The sequence below is a fragment of the Rhinatrema bivittatum genome, chromosome 1 (genome assembly GCF_901001135.1).
Source record: "Rhinatrema bivittatum chromosome 1, aRhiBiv1.1, whole genome shotgun sequence".
Classification (NCBI taxonomy): Eukaryota; Metazoa; Chordata; class Amphibia; order Gymnophiona; family Rhinatrematidae; genus Rhinatrema; species Rhinatrema bivittatum.
Genome location: NC_042615.1, coordinates 768,133,372 through 768,153,300, shown reverse-complemented (window position 1 = coordinate 768,153,300; position 19,929 = coordinate 768,133,372). Strand labels below are relative to the sequence as shown.

The following is a 19,929-nucleotide window of genomic DNA, read 5'->3' as shown; positions in this document are numbered from 1 at the left end:
ACTTTTTTCAATCTCTACCTTTCACTTCTATCTACTTTAATTCAGTCTTGGTTACAGCTCTATTTTTTTTCTATGCACATGACATTCAAATCCTTGCAAGTGTCAGCCCTAATACTACAATTTCTTTGGCTGCCTTCCATGACTGTTTAAAAAAGATCACAAACTGGCTTTTTTTTCCCCACAAATTGAAAGTCATTTCTGAAAAATCAGAGGGCAAGTGGATCACCAGAATCTTAGATCCATTATTGTCTCCTCAGATGGGTGGCACTAACATTCTACTCAAAGACTTGGGTTGTATGTTAGGAGTTAAACTAGACTCTACCCTTAATTTCTCATCCCATGTGTCCAACTATCTTACTACTTTTTACATTCATCTAAGCATCTTGGGCCTTTTCTTGATGTAAATGATGTCAGAACTTTCACATATTCAAGTCAGACTATTGTAATTCACTATACCATAATATTTCTTCACATCTTATGCATAATCTTCAAATAGAGCAGAATACTGCAGCTAAGTTGATCTTTGGTAAAAGAAAAATCCCTATATTTCACATTTAAAATGTAAATTCAAGTTATCTTTATTACTAACAGGACCTGTAGATTGAAGAATAGAAACAGCTGCTGAAGTAATTATCACTTGGGTTTCAAGAGTCTTAACTCTGTCTTCACAATCCAACAACTTTGAGGAAACAGCAGAAATTTCATATAATTGAGAAACTGTTAGCCAAAGTAGATTCAGTTTGAGACACTGTATGCCATATGTCCCTTAATGAAATATCAACAGGTTCTGGTGCCATCATCCCTGCATCCTACCCCTCCCGATAAAGGTAGGGGTTGCACTGCTGCGGGGATCCACATGGAAAGTGGGAACCATCTCCTTGGAGTTGAAGAGCCAAGATGGAATCGGTAGAAGCAAACAGTTTGGGCCCAACTGAGACAAGTTCCCTCGGGTGGGGAGAAGAAATCTGAGACCTAAGAGGAACAGGTCCCACAGTCACCATAGGCAAACCCTGGGCCTACTCCCCTCCCACAACAGTCTGAGACAAACAGGGATTTAAGTTTCAGAAAGTTCTTCAGAAGGATTTACTTGGGACATTGGAATCCGCTTTAGGTGATTGTTTATCGCTCCAGACACCGGGATAGACACAGAGGGGGAAGAAAAAAATATCATCCTCTTGCTTTACTTTCCCATATCATCGAGGCAAAAGCTGTTAGAAGGGGCTTGCCACAAAGCAGTGATTCTTGAAGGCCCCAGCACAGTAGGTAGTGTTTGTGCTGGCTGGTCCCAATGAGGTCTTGAAGCAGGATCCCGGGTGGCTTCTCTGGAAGTTGCAGTCAGGAGCAAGATGGTAGGAAGTCCTTTAATCCACCCCAAACTTTAACATTTTTTAATTTTCCACAAACTAGGTTATCTGCTCTTGAGTTTTCCTGTTATCTAATTGTTACTATATACCAGGTAAGGAAAGAGCTTCTAGCCAAGGAGATGTTTCTAATATTCTGGCTCCTATAAATAGTTCAGATTTTTCTCTATGTTTGTAAAATTTTCAGGATACTATACCCGCTAGAGCTACACTTATTGTTACACTTGCCTTAGAATCAGACAGAAACCTTATATTTTGTCAGTATTTTAAGTATAAAGAAAGTATTTTTTGTGGGCAGAAGGTCCAGATTTTCTCTGATGATTCGCAAGAGACCCAGATATGTAGGAAGTGTTTTCTTGTTTTAAAAACTAATGTTCTTGCCTTAGGGACCTCATTTTTCTTAAAATTCTCTTGTAAGTGTGAAGTTGTCCACCAAGGGAATACATTTATTTTTGTAGATCCTTTCCACTTTGAAACCGTTCTGATGGGTAAAACAACAGATCAGTAGAATTAATGGGTATCGTGACTTTGTGATAGTCAGAAGCATTAATATTTGAGTTGTTTTCTTATTGTTTTTTTTCTTTTGGGCCCTCAATAATATGGACTTTTGAATAATTATTGTAATTAAATTTTCTTTAGATATTCTTGTTTTGCATGTTTTATTTCATGTCTGTGTACATAATTTAAAATGTAAAAAAATAAAATAAAAATGTGACTGTCACTCCTCTGGCTTCTGGTCACTAGCTGTATCCAGTTCAAAATCTGTTGTCTATCCTCCAAAACTTTATACTAGGGAATACCACCATACTTCACAAATTCTTTCCCTTTATCAAACAGCATGAGCCCAGGGACAATGGATAAGAGAGGAAGCAGAGTATTCAATAAACAGGTTGGAAAAAATAGCCATAAGGCAAGCGCTCCATTCGTTTCTGCCTTTGATAAAAGGACATGCTGCCATGATCCTGTCAGACAATGCCACAGAGGTGGCATATATAAGCAAGTAGGGAGGCATCTGAAGCAACCAATCTGTGCAGGTGTACAGAAATCAGTCTTCACCTTCTCTCAGCTTCCCATATTGCAGGAGTCAAGAATATCCAAGCCTTGTTCCCTACCTAGGGAATGCCATTAGGTATTCCAGATGATAGTTAGCCCCACTGGGTTCAGCTGGCCATAGATCTGATGGCAACTCACCAGAATGCCATAGCTCACAATTTCTTCAGCCGGCGGAGGGAACCAGACTCCAGTGGGATAGATGCCTTTTTAAGACTGGCCATAGGATGGCCTTCTGTATGTGTGTCCTCTTTGGCCTCTTATAGGGAAAGCACTGAAAAGGATAGAAGCCCATCCAACCTTATCAATTTTGGTAGCCCGTTTGGCCAATGAGACTATGATATGTGAACCTGTTAAAGTTACTGGCAGGGGACCCAATATGTCTTCCCAAGGCCCATGGTCTGTTGTGGCCAGGGCTGATCTCAATGGAAGACCTATCTCCATTTTATCTTATGGCCTGGCCCTTGAATGGTCATGACTGCATAGGAAAGAATGTTCTTCATAATAGTTTCAACTATGCTGAAGGTGTGAAAATCTTCCATTTCATTGATATACCTGTGTCTGGTGTCTATTTGAGTATTCTTGTAGAACCAGGGGTGTGCCTCCCTGGATGGCAGATATCACATGCATTGTTGACTTTATTCAAGTGGGATTAGATATAGGACTATCCCTGAGTTCTCTAAAACTTCAGGTAGCAGCCATATCCTGCTATAGAGGGCCAACCTGGACTTGCAGATTGTTGCACACTTGGATGTAGTGCACTTTCTCAGAGAGGCTAAACACAGGCCACTCCTTGGACCAATAAACACGAATTGGGATCTCAATTTGGTATGCAGGACCTTAATGAAATCTCTCTTCAAGCTTTTGAGGCAGGTGTTGTTGAAAGATCTTTCTCTAAAAATGGTCTTTCGTGGTGGTTTTCTTGGCTAGTTATAGCCAAGCTTTATCTGGCAGGGATCCCTACTTGCCCTTTACCAAGGACATGATTACTTTCGACCCAGTTCTTTCCTTTTACCCAAGGTAATCTTGTCTCTTCATCTTAAGTGGTTTCCCTACTAGCCTTTAAGGAGGCCAAGTCAAGGATGGGAAATTCCAGGTTGTACTGAATGGACATTCGGCGTATAACTATTGAGGTACTTGAAGGCTTCTAATGTCCTCCAGAAGTTGGATAGACTATTCATCCTTCGTGGAGGTCCACAGAAAGGGCAAGCAAACTCTAAATTGATTTTAGCCAGATGCATTAAGGAGGCAATCATATCGATGTATCTTCCTTGGGTAGCAAGCTCCAGCCTCCCTCTGAGCCTACTCCACCAGAGATTAGGTGGCATCATGGACATCTGCAGAGCGGCCATATGGAATTATTTACATACCTTTGTCAAGCATTATAGGCTTGGATATATGAGCAAAGGCAAATGCAGCCTTCGAATCAAATTTCTAAGCATGGCGCACTTGTTGTCCTGCCTGAAGAAATAGCAGCTCGGATACTTCCCACAAATAATGATTAGTCTAGCAGGAAGATAAGGAAGATTAAATTTTAAGCGTACTCGATAATTTTTTTCTTGAATCCTGCTAGACCAGTCCAGGACCAACCTAGAAGTAGATGCTGCCTCTAGGCATAGGTAGGATAGACGTGGTCACATACTCTGCCTTTCCTTTATTTCCTTTTCAGTTCTTACCTCAAGCCACCCAAACCCTTTTTTTTTCTCCTTGAGGTCAGAGGCAAAAGCCTATGTTCTCTCTTCCTTTCGTAGAGATAATAGCATATGAGGGGGAAAAGAAAAGAAAAAAATGTATATATATTTGTATATAATGATAAAGCATATCAGCACACTAAGTGAATGTGGCAATTATGGAGATTGAGTCAGGGGATCTCTCTGTCTGGTGCATTGTTTTTTTTTTTTTTTTTTTAACTGTCTTGCTGGAGTTGGGGTAGTTGCCCTGTTTTTTCTTTGACAGAAGATTAGTGGTAACTGCCACAAAGTACATCTCCCTTATAACTGACATGATGTCACAAGAGAGAGAAAGGTGTGTCCTCTGTAGCTAGGGAGGAGAGAGGGAATTCCCTTAAATAATGACTGGTCTCTCAGGACTCAAGGAAAGAAAACTATCAGGTAAGTTTAAATTTCACCTTAATTTTGAATATGGAACAATTTTGTGACATTTCTGTTAATTGTTGGAAACTGACCCTCTCTTCCAGTTTTCAAAGGGATTGTTTACCCCTTTTCCATGGGGAAAAGTATGTGCACTGTCCATAGCATGCATACTTTTCCTTGTGGATGAAAGAGGCAGAGTTAGGATGGGCCCATGGAAGCCCACAATGAGTGTCATTTTGAAATCCTCATGTTTTCTTTATACTGTTTCCACCCGCAGAGTACGTGAATCAAAAAATCCTCGCATGCCACAGTACTGACACAGTAACTCAGGATTTTTAAAGGGCAACTCCGTAGGGAGATTTCCTTTGAATATCTGCTTGCAAACCTGTTGGGGAAAAAAATTGTGTTCTGGTAGATCAAATTTTGCTCTGATAATGATATATTTTCCAGAATATAAATGATTAATCGAACAGGAGTTGCATTAGTACCAAAGTACTTTTCAGTTAAGACAACTTAAAGTAATTATCTCTGAATAATAGCCTTAAATTCAAAATGATCTATTCCTTGAAACACTTTTGGTGCATAGAACTCACTTCTTTTAATAAAATGCCAACTGCTTTGGAATGCTGTTTGAATAAAGAAGTGGATGTGATGGAAGCATGATATCAGGTGCTCAGAATTATTTTCTCCTAGGACAAGCAAGATGGTAGTCCTCATACATGGGTGATGACATCGGTTGGAGCCTGGCACAGGAAACTTATGTCAAAGTTTCTGGAACTTTGAGCATGTCCTAATCCATGAGTCCACGCAGGGTCCCTCTTCAGTCTTTTTTTTTTTCCGTGAAGCTTTTGCCTCACGGGAGAGTGTGCTCGTTTTTCTTGTTGGAAATTGCTTAAGAAATTTTTTTCACCGTCCGGTTCATTTTTTTCATGTAAATTCACTGATCATGGATCCCTCTCTGTTCTCTCTAGTTTCCCCAGTTAGGTTTTATATTTATTTATTTATTTATGGTTTTTATATACCGATCTTCTTACATTGTATGTAAATCAAATCGGTTTACAGAGAACAGTTGAATAAGCTTGCTTGTGGGCAATTACATATAACAAAGAACTTTTTTGAGTAACATATTGTATAACTTTTTTGAATAACTTTTTTGAATAACATTTAAAACATAACATTTAAAACATAAGAGCAAAATATACATGGCACAACAAAGTCTTATATGTCTAAATCTTAATGTTTTAGATTGAGCTTTTCTAAATAGCATTTAAAGGAGAAATAAAAAGCCAAAAAAGACAATGTCTAAAATATGGTATTATGGAATATTCCTACTTCCTAATTGTACAGATGTCTTACAGGAGTTTGTTAACAGTAGTCTAAGATAATTTACTTCTGCATTGGTAATTCGAAGCGATCAGGGAGGAATGGGGATGGGTAGAGTAAGGGTGAGGGGTCGGGATGGGTGGGCGATGTTTTGCGATGGTTCAGTAAGTCTTTTCACTTACGTTCCCCCTTCCATGGAGGCGGTGACTCTGTGCCCACTGGCATCGACTGCCCACCATCACTGTCTTTTGTTTATCCCCTTTTTCTTTTGTTTATCATGGCCTCATCTGGTTTCCATTGGTGCTCCCAGTGTCCGAGGACCATGTCCATCATGGAGCCCCCACGAGGTGTGTGTCCTCTGACTGGGGGCATCGCACAATGTTGGAGTTGCCGCATGTGCACCCAGGGATGTTGCGCTCAGCTCGATAAGATGGAGAAGATCTTCAGGTTGAGGAAGTCCGAGGCATCAGCACCGAAATGCACTGAGCCATCGGCATTGGTGGGGCCATTGGCTCCGTTGATGCAGTCAGTGGATAAGGGGCATCAAGGACTGGCCCCTGTCGGTCTTTTCCATGTCAAGGACGTCCGGTTCATTGAACTCGGCACTGGGGAAAGACTGGGCTGAGCTCCAAGGGAAGCCAAGGAAGCATTGGCTTTGCTCACCCTCAATGCACAGTCCCAGGCTCGGGAAGACACCGGCTCCTGCCGTGATGACATGGCAAGGAGTGTCCATCCTTCATAGATGCTGGAGGTCTGCAATGGTTGCCTCTGGTCTTGGTGCCAGTCACCGATCCACCTCTGGGCTCCGAGGAAGATCTGCCCACCCCTCTTGCCTCCCAGTCAGTTTTGGCATTGGCAAATTTTGAGGAGGAGTTGGAGCACAGGGTTCAGCTGCTGGTCCAGAGGGTGTTGCAGGGCATCGAACCGGCGGCACCAACAGTGCCAGTTCCGGCACTTGTTCTGCTGGAACTATTGTTGGAATAGCTCAACATGCTTATTGGTGTGTTACCGATCCAGTTGGCATCTGTTCCTGGGAGGCCATTTATGCCATTGGTGCTCGTTGCCTGTTGCTCAGAGGAGAAAGCTCCATCGAGGCCGGCAGAGACACCTGCGCCTCTGGCAAAGATCGAGCACTCGGTTCCCGATCCCCTGTGGACTATAGTGAGGATGAGGCCCCATATGACCCCTGTGGGGATGACACTGTGGAATCCTCCTCCGAGAACTTAGAGGGTCTCCTTTCAGATGAGTGAAGGAGGTCTCCTCCAGAGGACCTGACCTTTTCAGGTTTTGTAAGGGTGGTTGCAGAGGCCATCCCTTTTTCAATTAATGATGGAGGAGGATACCAGGCATAAGATGCTGGATATCCTCCAGTTCATGGAGGCCCCTAAAGAGATCATGGTGGTCATGGTGCACGTGATCTTTAGGGAGTTGCTGCTGAGGATCTGGAGCACCCCCTTACAGTACCTCCCATTAACAGGAAGGCAGATGGGGTTTACCTCGTCCAACAGACCACCGGATTTGAGAAGCTTCAGCTGTCACACCAGTCGGTAGTAGTCAAATCCACTCTCGAGGAGGCCAAGCGCTCTTGCACCCATGCCTCTGCACCTCTGGGCAAATCGACACTCTTGAGAGGAACATGTTCCAGGGGGCCAAGCTTATTGCCCGCATTGCCTCTTACCAGCTCTACATGAGCCAACTCTCTTGCAACCTCTGAAAGGAGAGGTACAAGAGATGGCCAAGTGACTGCCTCAATAGCAGCAAGACTCTTCCTTATTGCTGGTGTGTCAGGGCCTGGAGTGTGAAAAACACAAGGTACGTTTTACCTAAGATATTTTCAAGACAACAGTGAGAGTCTCTGCAGTGGGAATTGGTACCCGCAGAATGGTATGGCTGCGAGCCTCTGATCTCCGACCGGAGGTACAAGAAAGACTTGCTGACCTGCCGTGCACAGGAGTGAATGTCTTTGGAGATAAGGTGAAGGATGCAGTGGCCCAATGGCAGGATCACCATGAGACCTTCCAACAGCTCTCAGCCAGCACATCGGATCCACCTTCCTCTGCCAGGAGGACCGTGAGGCTTTGCTGGAGTGATGGTTACTACCCTTAATTAATAAGCCTTCATACTGTTGATGCAACTCCATTATTGCTCTCTGCTTTAATGACAGGGGGAAAAGGGGAATTAGATTCAGACAGCAACAAACAAGGACATTGAATTTTTCAGTCTGGGAAAACAAGCATAGAGGTAACTTGCTGATGCGGATGTTACTACCCTTAACCAATAAGCCTGATACTTTTGATGCAATTCCAACCCTGCTCTTTGCTTCAATGGCAAGATGTAATGGGGAATTGGCCTCAGCAACCAACAAGGGCCCTGACTTTGACAGTTTGGGAAACTAAGCATGGGGGTGAACTTTAAGGCTGAGCAGATGCTACCATTATGATGGAGACATGTATGGCATGGCAAATACTAACATAGGCTTGTTGGGCAGACTGGCTGGACTGTTCATCCTTTCCTGCTGTCATTTCTGTGTTTCTATGAGGCAGGCTCATAGGAAGTCTTTCTACCGCTAGAGGAAGTACAGTACTCCAGCCCTCGCTCCAGTTCGCAGAGGGTGAGCTCAAGGGGCCATCCCAGGCAACAGAGAGCTCCCAAGCACCAGCTGGCTCCCCAGCCAAATCCTGGGACAGTGTTTTTGACTGGATTTTAGGGCGTGTAAGCCAGCCAACTGTACCTGAGAAGCTGAAGGCTATGGTTCTTTGCAGATTGGTGGCCCAGTGTAACCTCGGACCAGTGGGTCTTGTCCATTGTCTGTCAAGGGTACAATTACCTCCCATCCCATTTTGGGGGCCAATAAAGCATCAGGAAGTACTATTTCGGGAGTTCTCTGTCCTCTTAATAGCCAGCATGTTTGAACCTGCCCCACCAGGGCAAAGAGGGCAGGGATTCTATTCACTGTATTCCTGATTCGAAAGAGAACAGGGGGACTCCATCCCATCCTAAACCTAAGGGCCTTGAACAGGTTTCTCGAAAAAGAAATGTTCAAGATGGTTTCCCTGGGCACCTTGATTCCTCTCCTACAAAAAGGGGACTGGCTATGCTCCTTAGATTTAAAGGACGCATACACTTACATTGAGATCTTCCTGGGTCACAGGAAGTATCTCAGACTTGTGGTGTGAAAACAGCAATTTCAGTACAGAGTGTTGCTAGTGTCGGCCCCACATATCTTTACAAAATGCCTGAGGTTGGGGCGCACCTCCACAGACTGGGAGTGCATGTTTTCCCTTACTTGGATGATTGACTGGTCAAGAGCACCTCCCAGGCTGGGGCAGTTCGGTCTTTGCGCTTGATTGGTTGGAGTCGGCCCATCACCTCAATTGGATTTCATAAGAGCCCTGCTAGACACGGCTCAGGCAAAAACCTTTCTGCCACGATCCAGGGCTGTCACCTTGATGTTCATAGCATAGGTGATTCATCAGAGCCAGCAGGTTTCAGCTCAGCACATGTTGAGGCTCTTGGGCCACATGGCGGCAACCATCTTTGTCACTCTTTTGGCACATTTACACATGTGCAGAGCCCAATGGACCCTGAGGTTGCAGTGGTGCCAGGCCACGCAGAACCTAAAGGCTCACATACGAGTCACTCCGCCTCTCTTGGGACTCTTTGTCCTGGTGGCGAGCTCTCTTGTCCAAAGTCCCCCTACCTAAGTTGTCCTAACCATGGATGCGTCCACTTCGGGGTGGGAAGCTCATGTAGAGGGACTTCGCAGCCAGGGCTTATGATCCGCCCAGGGAGCAAGGTGTCAAATCAACTTCTTGGAGCACCAGACAATCAGCAAGATTGTCCTGATACAAATGGACAACCAAGTTGCTGTCCTGGAGAGGCGGAGTGACTCTGATGTGAGCCTGGAGGTTCTGCGTGGCCTGGCGCCACTGCAACCTCAGGGTCCATTGGGCTCTGCACATGTGTAAACATGTCAAGAGAGTATGTCAAGCAAGGAGGCACAGGATCGTACCTCCTGTGTTGGGAAGCGGTCTAGATTTGGTACTGGGCCCTGTTCCACGGGATGTTACTCAGGGCCATATATCTAGCCGGAATGGAGAATTTGATAGCTGACAGGCTGAGTCGTGCCTTCAGACCCCACGAGTGGTCTCTGGACCAGGGAGGTAGGAACTGGATTTTCTGCCTCTGGGGAAGCCTGGAGGTGGACTTGTTCGCATCTCTTTGCAACAGGAAGGTTACTCATTTCTGCTTTCTGTACAGGCTCAATGGCAAACCAGCCTCGGTTGCCTTTGCCTTACATTGAGGCAGGGGTTTTCTGTATGCATATCCTCTGATTCCTCTAGTTATGAAGACTCTCTTGAAGCTTCACGAGGACCAGGGACTATGATCCTCATAGCCCTTCATTGGCCAAGACAAATCTGGTTTCCACTCCTTCGGGCGTTGTCCATCTGGCAACTGATCAGTCTGGGGACTTCCCCAGATCTCATCACGCAAGGTCAGGGCAGTTTGCGGCATCCCAACCTCCCGACCCTGTCGCTCACAGCCTGGATGTTGAGAGGTTGATCCTGCAGCTGCTTGATCTTTCTGAGGATGTGTCTCTGGTCTGGGTGACTTTCAGAAAGCTTTCCAATAGAAAGTCTTATGGATAGAAGAGGATGTTTTCTGTGTGGTATGAGCAGAAGACCCTAGATCCATTCTCTTGCTCCACGCAAAAACTGCTAGACTACCTTCTACACCTATCGGAGGCTGGCTTGAAAACCATCTCAGTTAGGGTTCATCTCAGTGCACTTGGCGCAAACCACCAAGGTGTAGATGGTGTGCCCATCTCTGTACAGCCTATAGTTGTACACTTTATGCAGGGCCTGCTTCTATTGAAGTTGCCCCTAAGGCCTCCCGCTATGTCTTGGGACCTCAATGTGGGGTTAGCTCAGCTGATAAAAGCTCCTTTTGAGCCGCTGTGCTCCTGTGACCTGAAGTACCTGACTTGGAAGGTCATATTTTTGGTGGTGGTCACTTCCACGTGCAGGATCAATGAGCTCCAGGTCTTAGTGACTTATCCACCTTATACTAAATTTTATCATGACAGATTGGTCTTGCGTACGCACCCTAATTTCCTGCCTAAGGTGGTGACGAATTTCCATCTTAACCAGTTTATCGTCCTGCCAACATTCTTTCCCAGGCACCATTTGTTCCATGGTGAATGAGTCCTACACAGTTTGAATTGCAAGAGAGCCTTAGACTTCTATCTGGAGCAGACAGAAGCTCCATAGACAGTGCACTCAACTTTTCATTTCCTTTGATAGGAATATATTGGGAGTTGCCGTTGCCAAACAGACATTATCCATTTGGCTAGCAGACTCCATCTCCTTCTGTTATGCCCAGGTGGGAGTCATGACAAGGCTTATTCTGTCAGAGCCACTTGCAAGCAGTCCCCTTGGAGGAGATCTGCAGAGCTGCGATTTGGAGTTCTTTCCACACATTTGCATCTCACTACTGTCTGAATAGGGATGGCCGACGTGATGATAGACTCAGGCAGTCTGTCTTTCAGAATCTCTTTGAGGTTTAGAATTCAACTCTCCCTGCCTAGGACTCATTGTTTGGGTTCAGGAGGTCTCCCCATCTGTTACCAACAGCACTACTGTTGTTGTGCTCATTGGCACCTGGTTGGTGCTTGTTGGTCTCCTTTTGTGTTGGGGAGCAGTCTGTAGCTAAGGATTCACCCATGAGTGAGGACTTACCATCCTGCTTGTCCTACGAAAAAGCAGAGTTGGTTACCTGTAACAGGTGTTCTCCTGATACAGCAGGATGTTAGTCCTCATGAAACCTGCCTGCTATCCCGTGGAGTTGGGTTTCTCCTATTCTTGTTTATTTTTATCGTAATTCTATGTTTTGAGACTGAAGAGGGACCCTGTGTGGATTAGGGCATGTTCAGTATGCTCAGTCAAAGTTCCAGAAACTTTGACATAAGTTTTCCGTGTCTGGTTCCATCTTATGATATTACCCATGTGTGAAGACTAACGTCCTGCTGTCCTAGGAGAACACCTGTTACAGGTAAGCAACTCTGCTTTCTTGATCAATATGAGGGTAATTTTCAAAAGGATTTCCACACACAAAAAGCATTTTACCTGTGCAAATTGGCTGTCTGAAATTACCCCGTCCCCCCGGTAAGGGGTTAAAAGGATGTTCCTGTTTCCACAACCCACATACCTTTACTTGCTGTTTAGTGGCAGTGTTCCAAGATTGGAGGTTAGGATGGGGGAGAAAAATGCATGCATAATTTTGGATTTTCTTAATTTGTAGGAAAAGCAGGAATAGATTTCTGAGAGTTCTTTTTACTTTCACTGTTTTCAAAGGGAAAGCACATGCATCCTTGCCTTTTGAGAGCTGTTGTAAAGATCGGGAGGAAAAACATCTGCTGATTTTACAGCAGTTTGGGCAGTTGGAAAATTACCCCCATATACAGTATGTTTAATCTGAAGCATGGCTTGCTAAGTAGTAGTAGAGTGTCTTTGGTACTGCATATGTTACACACATGACATTTTTTAAAATCTTTCCTTATTTTGCAGTTATTAATCTGCCCCCCTGTTACTCGGTTCTTCTATGGACGCAGGGAATGTTTTCATAAACTTCTAATCCAGGGGGATTCTTCAGGGAGACTGTGTATTTGGAATGTACCAGATTCAGTTGAACAACTAGACAGTACAGAAGGTAGTGGACTCTTCGTATTTATAATGCATACACTTGTTGGATTTTTTTAAATACAGTATTTCAGTGAGCATTTTTCACTAACATATGAAATATTCAAATGCAGGGGAAACACATTTAAACATATTCATCAGAATTTAATATTTAAAGTAGTTAAGTGATAAAATGTTACTTTGAAAATGGTCAGTACTCAAAAATATGTAGAAACCCCAGTAGGTGAAAAATAACAATCAATACAAAGATAATCCACCTAGAAAAAAGTTGAGACCAGATCATCACTACAATTTCATGTAACTTTCATTAATATTACCATCATATAGAGACTCCATTTAAACTCATGCTAGAGTTAATGAAGTCTTTAAAAAGACTGCATTTTAGATATAATCATTGGTCTTATGTCCATGCAACAACATTTTCAAAAGAGATTTTTTTTAACACAGATTTTTTTTTGTAGTATGTAAATAAAGCCACTTAGCTTAAAAGATGAAAACATGTTTCTTTCAGTCATGCCGCCTGCCTGACACTTTATCAGTGTTTTATATACCTCTATCAAAAATGGCACAATCACTTATGTACTCAACTTACACTCTAAAATGAACAAGAAATTACTATCATAACTTCACAACCCAACAGTACACATCTATATTTTTCAGAATATCCAGCAAAGCACTCATTCAACATGTCATATGTTAGCATCTATCCAGTAGGAATCTGGAACTGGGATGCTGTGTGTTAAACTGGAAAGGAGGGTGCCCGCATTCTGAGTGACCTGATTCTGTCCTATCCCACACATATGTGATTGTGCCACTTTTGCCCCGAGCAACTTGTTGACAAGCTCTAGTTTTGAAAACTGTTCATGTCCTTTTAAACTGTTATTTATTTTATTTATTTAAAACCTTTTTTATACCGGTGTTAGTGTGTACATCACATCGGTTTACATCATGTTAGCACCAACAGCTGGGTTCTATTCTGGTTAAGGTGCATATATACCATGGCAGATTACTCCTTTCTAGCACTTCCTAAAATTATTTCTTTGACATTTCTTTGACATTTGTATAAAGTTCTCTTTGTTTCCCACAAATTTTTTGCTTAGTTTAAATTGTTGTGCCACTCTCTGAGTAGCCTGTTCCTATGTACTTCCTACTCTGCGTTCTATAGTTCCTATTCACCTCCCCCCTACCTGTTTTATGTAATTTCCAACCGTTTGTTTTGATGTAAACCGATATGATGTCCCCACTAATATCGGTATAGAAATTTAAATAAATAAATAAATAAATAAGATCAACTACTTCAGGTAAGCTAGTTACCATATGATCCATCAGCCATCCTAGCTTTTAAATTCAAGCAAGAAAACATTCTTTTTCTTTTCAAAAATATAGAATGGTGAAGTGATTAAAGTAAAAGGGAAAGTTGAAGCAGCTTTGCTTTTCCTCACAGTAGCTCAGGGCTTTCCAAACTGTGGATTGGGACCCCAAGTGGGGTCACAAAACCTTCAGCTGTGGTTACAAGTGTCTCCAAAGTTGCACTCTTCAGTTGCTTCCAGCAGCAGCATTCATAGCAGAAGTCACCATGAGGCCTATGTGCCAGCTCACACTTACAGGTTCTGCAGTGGCCCTGTCCTCGCATGAGTTTCTGTGATCACAAGAAGCTCTGCACAAGAAGGGATTAGGGCTGCTACAGGCCCTTTGTGCTTGCAATAGGGCCAATGGAGATTGCCACTGCTCCTCTCACCTCACCGTGCATTGAATCTAAGAGAAAATTGTTATTCTTGTTAGCCTGTCCTCTCTTCCATCCATATTTAGTGCAGAGTCCAAAGCAAAATGCAGCTGTTGACCTTGCTCTAGGGGGCTGTTTAGAGGAGGGGCTGTTTTGAAGGGAGGGATCAGATACAGGAGTGGCTTGAGAACTGGGTCTGGTGGAGATAGATTAGCTGTGGAAAGTGAGAGAGGAGGAATGATAGAAAATCCAACTAGGGGATGCAAGAGAAGAGCTGGGGGTGTGTAAGAGAATGATTGGAGGGGAAAAGGTGAGAGGAGGGGATGGGGGATGAGTTGTAAGGAATAAAAAATCAGTTGCCACTTACAAGAAAGGCTTGGGAGTTAGGAAGGATCAGCTGGGGGATGCAAAAAAAGGGCTGGAAAGGGTGTGAAGGGATGAACTGGGAAATGTAAGGGGGATCAGCTGGAGGGTTGGAGGTTGAGAGGAGGTCCTCTGGAGGGGGAGTGGAAGTTGAGAAAAGGATCAGTTAGAAAGGGTGGAAGTTTAAAGAGATGAACATCTTGATTGCGAGGATGGTGAGAATGGAATGATGGTTAGAGGTGGGTCTGCACTCCTACTAATTTGTTTGGTTACCCTCTGGAGTCATGTGAATTTTCAAGAGCTAAACATTTGGTCACATTGGCTAAATTTTGGGGAAGTCCTGCGGTAGCACAGCAGCAGCTCACTTAGCTAGTGTCTCACGCCACTAAAGGCAGTCTTCACACAAATGAGAAAAAAATGTCTTTTTTTTTTTTTATCCATCATTGAACTGAAGAAAATATTTTGATTCCAGCTTGTTTCCTGTTGGTGATGTAATGTTGATTTGTAAATAAAGCACACAACTTGATATTCCTCAGGTTAGTTCTGAAAAAATTTGAAAGGGCTATAAAATATTTAGCAGTTGCACTAAACAGAGCTTGAATGGAAAAAGTACAATAGCCTCATTTTTGTTTTAAAGTGAGGCTTATTTTAGTAGCTGCTATTATCTTAGTTCAGGGCTTTTTAAACCTGTCCAGTATCTGCAAATTTCCCTCATACATATTTATTGTGGATGTCCTGAAATCCTGACTGTCTGTGGTGTCCTCAGGACTATTTTATATAATTTTAGATGTACTGCTTTTGTGAATGCAGATGTTTACTTTTGTAATAAATCTCAATTCCTCATCAGGGTTAAAAATGACCACATCAACTTGCCTACAGGAAGCCTTTGATAAACTCACTCATCGTCCTGCTGGAATCATAGACCAGCTAAGTTTGATCCCCAACAACAGTGATCCTCTTAAAGTTACAGCCAGTGTGTATATCCCATTGCATGGACGTCTGGTTTGTGGTCGCGAAGATGGTAGCATCATTATTGTGCCTGCAACACAGACAGCCATAGTTCAGCTTCTGCAAGGAGAGCACATGCTCAGGAGAGGTACAGCAAAAGATTTTTGCAGTTTGTAACTAACAGAGCAATGAATAATTTAAATGGTCTAGTATTTCCAAATTGCAGCACCTGCTTTGTTCTTGAGTGAACAGAAAAAGTCTTGACATTTTAATGCATTGAGCAACTAAAGAAGTTCATGTCTCCCATATAAAAGCACAAAGCATAAACATATGGCTTTCTGGCTAATCTGTATGTTCAGTCCAAATACATACATAAGATTTTGCCATACTGGGTCAGACCAAAGGTCCATCAAGCCCAGCATCCTGTTTCCAGCAGTGGCCAATCCAGGTTACAAGTATCTGGCAGAACCCTAAAAGGTAAATAGAGTCCATGCTGCTTATCCCAAGTTAAACAGTGGATTTCCACAAGTCCACCTTAATAATTGTTTATAGACTTTTCCTATAGGAACTTGTTCAAACCTTTTTTTAAACCCAGCTAAACTAACAGTTCACAAATACAGAAAAACATGGAAGCTTTAGATACGCACAAAAATGAAATTTAGAAAGTTGATTTGAGTGATGATGTGTTAAAGCCCAAGTTAATACAGTAGGTGTCCCCTTTCCTCACTTCATTTCCTCATTCCCTTCTTTCTGCTTTTGTGAGAAAAGGTGTTGCTTCATGGATCAGCTGGAATAACTGTATTTGGAAGGTACAGATGTTTGTCTTTCTCTTCCTTAATCATTGTCTCTTTAGTCACGCCCAAATCATTTAAACATATAAATCTTGATAGTTCTTAATTTACTGTTCTGTCAGTAAACATTAGACTAGACCATGTTTGAGCTTGTTGGTGCTTTTAAAATATTTAGTTAAAACCAACAAAGTAATTAGGTAGAGCTGACACCTTTCTGTGCCTAAGAAATGCTGAAAAATGCAGACGTTTTAGACTACTAAGGCCTCTTATCTCATCCAATCTGAACTCAGGAAGGAACCTTAGTCTTGAAAGCTTAAAGCTTTAAGCATTTTGTTAACCTTATGAAACCATCACCTTTGTCTGATTACTTCATTTGCTTTCTTAACACAAATTTTATTTTTTATGCTTGAACATGGCATTCCCATGGATAGGTATGAAAGAAATCTGACTTTATTTTATAATAAATTCACAGGGTGGCCTCCACACAGAACTCTGCGAGGTCATCGGAACAAGGTCACGTGTCTCCTGTATCCTCACCAGGTGTCAGCTCGTTACGACCAGAGATACTTGATATCAGGAGGTGTGGATTTCTCTGTAATTGTTTGGGACATTTTTTCTGGTGAAATGAAGCACATTTTCTGTGTGCATGGTGGCGAGATTACTCAGCTATTAGTCCCACCTGAAAACTGCAGTGTAAGTTTCCATTTATGTCAAATGTATTAATATTTAATTTATTGTAATGCTTTACAGACGTTAGATATCAAGTAATGATTGAAAAGGGTAAAATATAAAATTTCCTAGTGTGTAGCCAGGTGGACTCAGGACCAGTGGGTTATGTGCTCTTCTGCTAGCAGACGGGAGACTGAGTCAGATTTCAAAGCTGACGTCACTCTAGATATACCCCTGCAGTAACCTCAGCTCTTCAGTATTTCTCCGTCTCCTAGGAGATGTGGACACTATCCCACATACTAGAATAGTGTTAAGAATTACAGCAAAGAAGAAACACATTTTTACCTTAAAGAAGATCGAGCCCCGTTCTCCTTTGGTGAAACCTAAGGATCCCTCCTCCAGTTGAGAATTCCTGAGGTGATTCCGATATCCCTCAGAGGTGTGCCTTGGTCTGGTTAGCCGGTTCCCAGCGTGGACTTAGCCCTCAGAGTGGCTGAAAGGCAGTGGGTGCACATCTGAGCGTGGTGGTAAAGGCAGAGCCCTCTCCCCCCGCAGCTGGAGACCGTCCCAGCACACGATCGATAAGCACCGAGATCAGGAAAGCAGAAAACCTTAAATTTAGGTCTCCGAGGCTCGGATTGCCATACCAATTCTGTTTTTCCTTCCGGCGAGGTAAAAAGGGACCGAGGGTCTTTATGTGGACCCCGACCTGGTGCAGGGGTCCACATAAAGACCCTCGGGGGCGCCGGCGCCATCTTCCCTTCTTGACCGGCAGTATGCGCGTGGCAGGCCGGGCGGCTGATGCGCCTAACTTGTGCGCGTCCAATACAGACGTGCGCACAGCGGCGCACATGGAAGCTCATTACCTTTGCGCCTAGACATAGAAGCTATGGCACTGGCGTCCAAGAAGGCCAGAAGGCACTCTCTTTGCACAGCCTGCCACATAAGAGCTGCACAGCCTGAACTGGAGTCCTGCCTGTGTCAGCATTGCAAAGAAGCCTAGGGGGAACCAAAGCCTGGTCCCTCACTGTGGGGGGATGGGTTCGGAACTGCTATAGACGATAGCTCCCCGGATCTATGCATCTCTGAGATGGCTTCTGCACAAGAGGGCACCTCAGGGGCCCATACTCAGACTCCTCCTGGGATTAACATGGACCCAGGGACCTTCTCCTGGTTCGAATTTTTCCAAGGGCTGCAAGCCTTCCTTCAGGCGCAGTCAGCCCCGGCTGCGCCCTGGGCTCAACCTCTGCCGGAAGCACAAGATCCTTCTGGCCCTGCTCGGATCCCTCAAGTCATGTCTCACCTAACCAAGAATTTCCCTGACAGGGACCCAGACTCCTCAGATGATGATGGTGGCTCCCTGGAAGAAGGAGAAATCCCTCCAGGCCTGGAACCATACCGAACCATGCTTCGCTTCTTCCGCAAGAATGAATTACCAGTCCTTGTTTCCCAGACTCTGGGTATTCAAGGCACGGATCCTGTGGCGGAACCAAAGAAGAACCTCATCCTGGTGTCCCCTTCATAAAGCCTCATGCTACTTCCCAATGATGGAAGCCATTCAGGAACTGATTGACCTGGAGTGGGATGCCCCAGAGACCAGCTTCAAAGGACTTCGGACCTTGGTAGCCCTATACCCTCTGGAACCAGTGACCAAGGAACGCCTGCGTTTTCTGAAAGTGAATGCCATGGTCTGTGCTGTCAAAGTGAACAACCATTCCCATTGAGGGAGGGGCTGCATTGAAGGATATTCAGGATAGACGAATGGAATCTGTTCTTAAGCAGGCCTTCGACGCAACAGCAATGACACTGCAGATTGCTTCCTGCTGTGCACTGGTAGTACGTTCCTGCTTGCTCCTCTCGAGAGAGAGACAAAAAACTCCGGAACGTATACCGGTGAGACGATGGATCCTGCAGCAGCCTTCCTGATTGATGCAAGCTCAGATCTGGTGCATACCTCAGCCAGAGGCGTAGCCTCGATAGTAGCAGCCAGAAGACAACTATGGCTATAGAATTGGTCTGCTGACACAACCTCTAAAGTGAATCTCACAAGAATGCCCTTTAAAGGATCTCTCTTGTTCAGAAGCGAATTGGAGAAGTTAGCCAGCAAATGGGGAGAATCCCCAGAGCCTCGGCTTCCGGAAGACAGGAGTAAAAGATCTCAGCGCCCCTCCCCCAGAAGAACCAAGGGCAGAGGCTTGCAACACTTTAGACCCTACAGGAACCTCATCCCTCTGGAATGTCCCAGCCCTTTTGGAACCGAGAGACCAAGAGAGGAACAGGCCCGGTTGCAGGCTCCAGCCATGCTCCCCAATGAGAAGGGGCCGACCCATTCGCAGGAAGGGGAAATAGGGGGTGAACTTGCCCTCTTCTACCAAAGATGGGTCGAGATTACGTCGGACAAATGGGTACTAAACGTCATTCGAGAAGGTTACTCTGGAGTTCTGCAGCATCCCTCGAGACAAATTTATGATGTCACCCTGCCACTCCCACACCAAGAGACTGGCAGTGGAAGCCACTCTGACAAGACTACTCAGTCTGAAGGCAATAACTCTGATTTCTACGCCCCAACAAAATATGGGATGCTATTCCATCTATTTTATTGTTCTCAAGAAGGAAGGATCATTCCGACCCATCTTGGATCTCAAGAACGTCAATAGTCTTCTGCGGATACTACACTTCCGCATGGAGACTCTTCGCTCCGTAATAATGGCAGTACAACTAGGAGAGTTTCTAACCTCCCTGGACCTCTCCGAAGCCTACCTTCACATTCCAATCCATCAAGATCACCAACGTTTTCTATGCTTTGCAATACTGGGTCACCATTACCAGTTCCACGCGCTACCTTTCAGCCTAGCAACCTCCCCCAGAACATTCTCCAAAATTATGGTGGTCGTGGCGGCAGCACTGAAG

General features: G+C 44.1%; 1 protein-coding gene across 3 annotated transcripts in view; it reads left to right on the top strand.

Moving 5' to 3' along the window:
* WDR7 (WD repeat domain 7) overlaps positions 1-19,929 on the top strand; it is a 1,145,388-nt gene that overhangs the window by 159,353 nt on the left and 966,106 nt on the right. For all 3 annotated transcript variants that reach the window (XM_029579728.1, XM_029579736.1, XM_029579721.1), the window contains exons 10-12: positions 12,394-12,535; positions 15,459-15,707; positions 16,823-17,043. In XM_029579728.1, the coding sequence (XP_029435588.1) occupies positions 12,394-12,535; positions 15,459-15,707; positions 16,823-17,043 (612 nt within the window). The remainder of the gene's footprint in view (positions 1-12,393; positions 12,536-15,458; positions 15,708-16,822; positions 17,044-19,929) is intronic.